Source organism: Eurypyga helias, unplaced genomic scaffold (genome assembly GCF_000690775.1).
Source record: "Eurypyga helias isolate BGI_N326 unplaced genomic scaffold, ASM69077v1 scaffold25548, whole genome shotgun sequence".
Taxonomy (NCBI): Eukaryota; Metazoa; Chordata; class Aves; order Eurypygiformes; family Eurypygidae; genus Eurypyga; species Eurypyga helias.
The window spans coordinates 1-3,134 of record NW_010266636.1 but is presented as its reverse complement, the minus strand read 5'-3'; the positions used below and the strand labels follow the sequence as shown (position 1 = coordinate 3,134).

The following is a 3,134-nucleotide window of genomic DNA, read 5'->3' as shown; positions in this document are numbered from 1 at the left end:
AGGGAAAGCACAAAAAAATGTATGGTTAAGCCAAAACAGGGGTCATGCCTGGGGCATTTTATCTGCCCCCCTTACACACCCCAGGGGAATTGCATCTCAACAGTTGATTCCCTGTTAATCAATTCACATTAGTGCCTGCCTTTTAGTTTTCACTTTGCTGAATTCCAGGAAAGAAGTTCTTAAACCAAATGCATGCTCTATCTCTGACCTAGTCACAGCCATCGCATTTCAAGAAGAAATCCCAGCAGATTTTATTTGCTCCACCAGTTGATAAGAGACACCTTTGTAAGTAAAGATTCATAGCCAGCAGACTCAACACAGAACAAGATCCAGTGGTCTGTTTACACAGGTCAGCAGTAATAAGGGAAGAGAGGACCTTTATGGATTTCCCCCACCTCCCCAACCTATTTTCTTATGTTACACATTAGTCTCCTGGTTCCCTTTTCTTTCTTATTGACTGTGTCAAGATTATGTGCTTGATTAGAAATTTGTACCACTTGCTGTCATTCCATACTCTTTTCAGTGAGTATGTGTGTGTTTGCACTGTTCTTGCCACTTGCAGGCTAAAATCTGCAACAATTTACTATTCACAAGTGAGAACCACATTGGGGGTGGGAGGCAGGGGAGAATTATGAGTGTAGAAACAGTAAATAGCTCATTCACAAAAGCAGATCTGACTTTACATCCAAACCCTTTACACCCACTGGTTAAGCTACTCTAGCACACACGCAGATCTGCACACAGAGGATCATCAAAAATAAACTTTATTATCAAACTTAAAATTCACACATTAAACATAAGATCTAGACAAAAATAATACTGAAAACATTCTCAAACAATAACCATTTTAGGCAACTTGGAGAAGTAGCTAGTTACCATTGTTTCACATGCCTTTAAGAATATGTCTTAATACATACACCGTCGTGAAACACCTTCAAATGCTTAGCTGGCCAGCTTTCAAAAGGGTTTTTAAATAGGGGGAAACTTATTTCTATAGAAATAACATTATCTAATTATGAATCAGAGATCCATAATTGTAGTGCTTGGGGAAAAAAATATCATAGCCTTTTGAAATATTTAGAAGACATAAATAACTATTGTACATTTACAAGTTTAAATATTTAAAGGCCTTTGTTACTATAAAAAGTTGCTATGTACATATTAGATGCTATAGAGGAATCCAGCCGGAGGCAGGCGTTGAGCTCTCAGATTTGGCCGCTGAAACCTATGAATTTGGTAGGCAGATTGTCCACAGGGTACACTATGGGGCCCGTTTTCATGGTAGGAGGTCCATTCAGCAGCTGCCAGTCACAGCTCCGAGCCAACTCCACTGTAAATATTTTTAAAAGGACTTTTGCAAACTCTTTGCCCACACAGCTCCTCAAACCCCCACCAAAAGGGATAAAACTGAACCTGGAGGAATCCTCTGGAGATGGAGACATGAAGCGATCTGGGTTAAATTCATCCTTGTTGGTAAAGAGATCTGCCACATCGTGGGTATCACAGATACTGTAAATAACATTCCAACCCTTAGGGATCTGGTAACCCTATCAAAAGAAGGGAAAGCAGACATGACGTGCCTTGCTGTGCTAAACAGGGTGAAGCGTCAGCACAGGACACGCCAGCACCCCACCTCCCCTCCTGGCTTCCTGCAGGTCACGCCAAGGCGGACAGGCTACACGAATGCCCTAGCGCTTGGCAGCTGCGCTGAGGAATCCAGCCCAAGCCCCCCTTACGTTTAGCTCGAGGGTCTTGAGTGCAATTCTAAATCCTCCAGGAACAGGAGGGCTCAGCCTGAGGGTCTCTTTGATGACACAGCCTGTGTACTTCAGCTGCTCTAAGACTTCCATGTCCAGCTGCTTCTCTTGGTTGGGGCTGCACAGTAAACCCTAGAAAGAAAGATGCTGCCATGACCTTTATGGAGCAGGCAGACAGGGCTCCCAGCACTGCAAAGCAGCTGCCCCACAGCAAGCACTGTTTTCCTGACACCCCCTAAAAGAAGGGCACCACCTGGGTCGAGGGGAGCCCTATCTGGAACACCCCTCCTGGAGGTACCTTCCCACAGCCTGCTCCTGTGGAATAGCTCCAGGGGACACACGCACCTTCACCTGCAGCTCTTTCCTCACTTTCTGCAGGACATCGTGGTGGAGCCCCAGGAAGGCGATCAGCGATGTGGCAGCGCTGGCAGTGGTTTCATGGCCCCCAAACAGCAGCTCTGTGGCAGACTCCTTCAGCTCCTTAAGCACGGGACAGAGATACACAAACCAGGTCTTGAATATAGTGTCTCCACCAGGCCCACTCCACCTCCCTGTCACTGGGCATCCCTCCCAGGCTGGGGCAGACACCCATGGGCCAAGATGGGGTGGTGCTTATGCTCCCTGGGGACATGACTGGTTCTCCCCATCCAACACCCAGATTGCAGCCTCTACAAGTTGGCTTAGTGCATGGCGAGAAGGGACTGAGCCTCCTGCTCTCTCCTTCTGGCCCCCAAAGGTAAGCGTGCTGCAGGAAAGGGATGGATCTGGCCCTGGGGAACCTTACCTGCATGTTCAGCTGCTCCCCGTTGCCCTGCGTGTGCTCCATCAGCAGCTGCAGCGCATCCTTGTAGCCACCTTCAGGCTCCTTGCGGGCCATCTTGGCACGAATGTTCTCCTCGATCTTGGCGTGTATGATGTTGCGTGCCCGCAAGCCCTGGCCGAGCGGCAAGGAGAGCAAGGTCAGACTTGGGCCAATACCCTCCCGTCCATTCCCCACTGCCCTGGCTGCTGGGACACCCCTCTCCTCCCAGCCTGCCGGGAGCCTTACCCGGTAGAGCCCGCTGAAGGGCACGTCGATGGGGAGGGAGAAGAGGTTGCGGATCATCTCCTCGAAGGCCTCCACCAGCTGCTGCTCTCCATCGGGGCTGGCCTGGCGGGGCTGGAAGCCCAGCAGGATCCTCATGGCGATGCGAAACATCAGGCGCTTCACCTCGGGGTACACGAGCAGGCAGGGCCCGGCGGCGCCCAGCCACTGTGCCAGGCAGGCGCTCACCTCCTCCTGGATGACGGGCACGTAGTGCTGCAGGGCGTCCCGGGAGAAGGCGCGCATGATCACCTGCCCGGAGGGACGAGGAGGAAGAGGGGGACACGGGCTCA

General features: G+C 50.4%; 1 protein-coding gene across 1 annotated transcript; it reads right to left on the bottom strand.

The window, feature by feature from the left end:
* Positions 1–748: 748 nt before the first annotated feature.
* On the bottom strand, positions 749–3,102 carry LOC104513729 (cytochrome P450 26A1; the record flags this gene model as incomplete). The annotated part of the gene is made up of 5 exons (XM_010157182.1): positions 749–1,547; positions 1,737–1,889; positions 2,103–2,237; positions 2,542–2,691; positions 2,806–3,102. Coding segments are annotated over 5 exons (1,077 nt in total), but the record flags the coding sequence as incomplete, so codon positions are not given.
* Between the last annotated feature and the right edge of the window lie 32 nt (positions 3,103–3,134).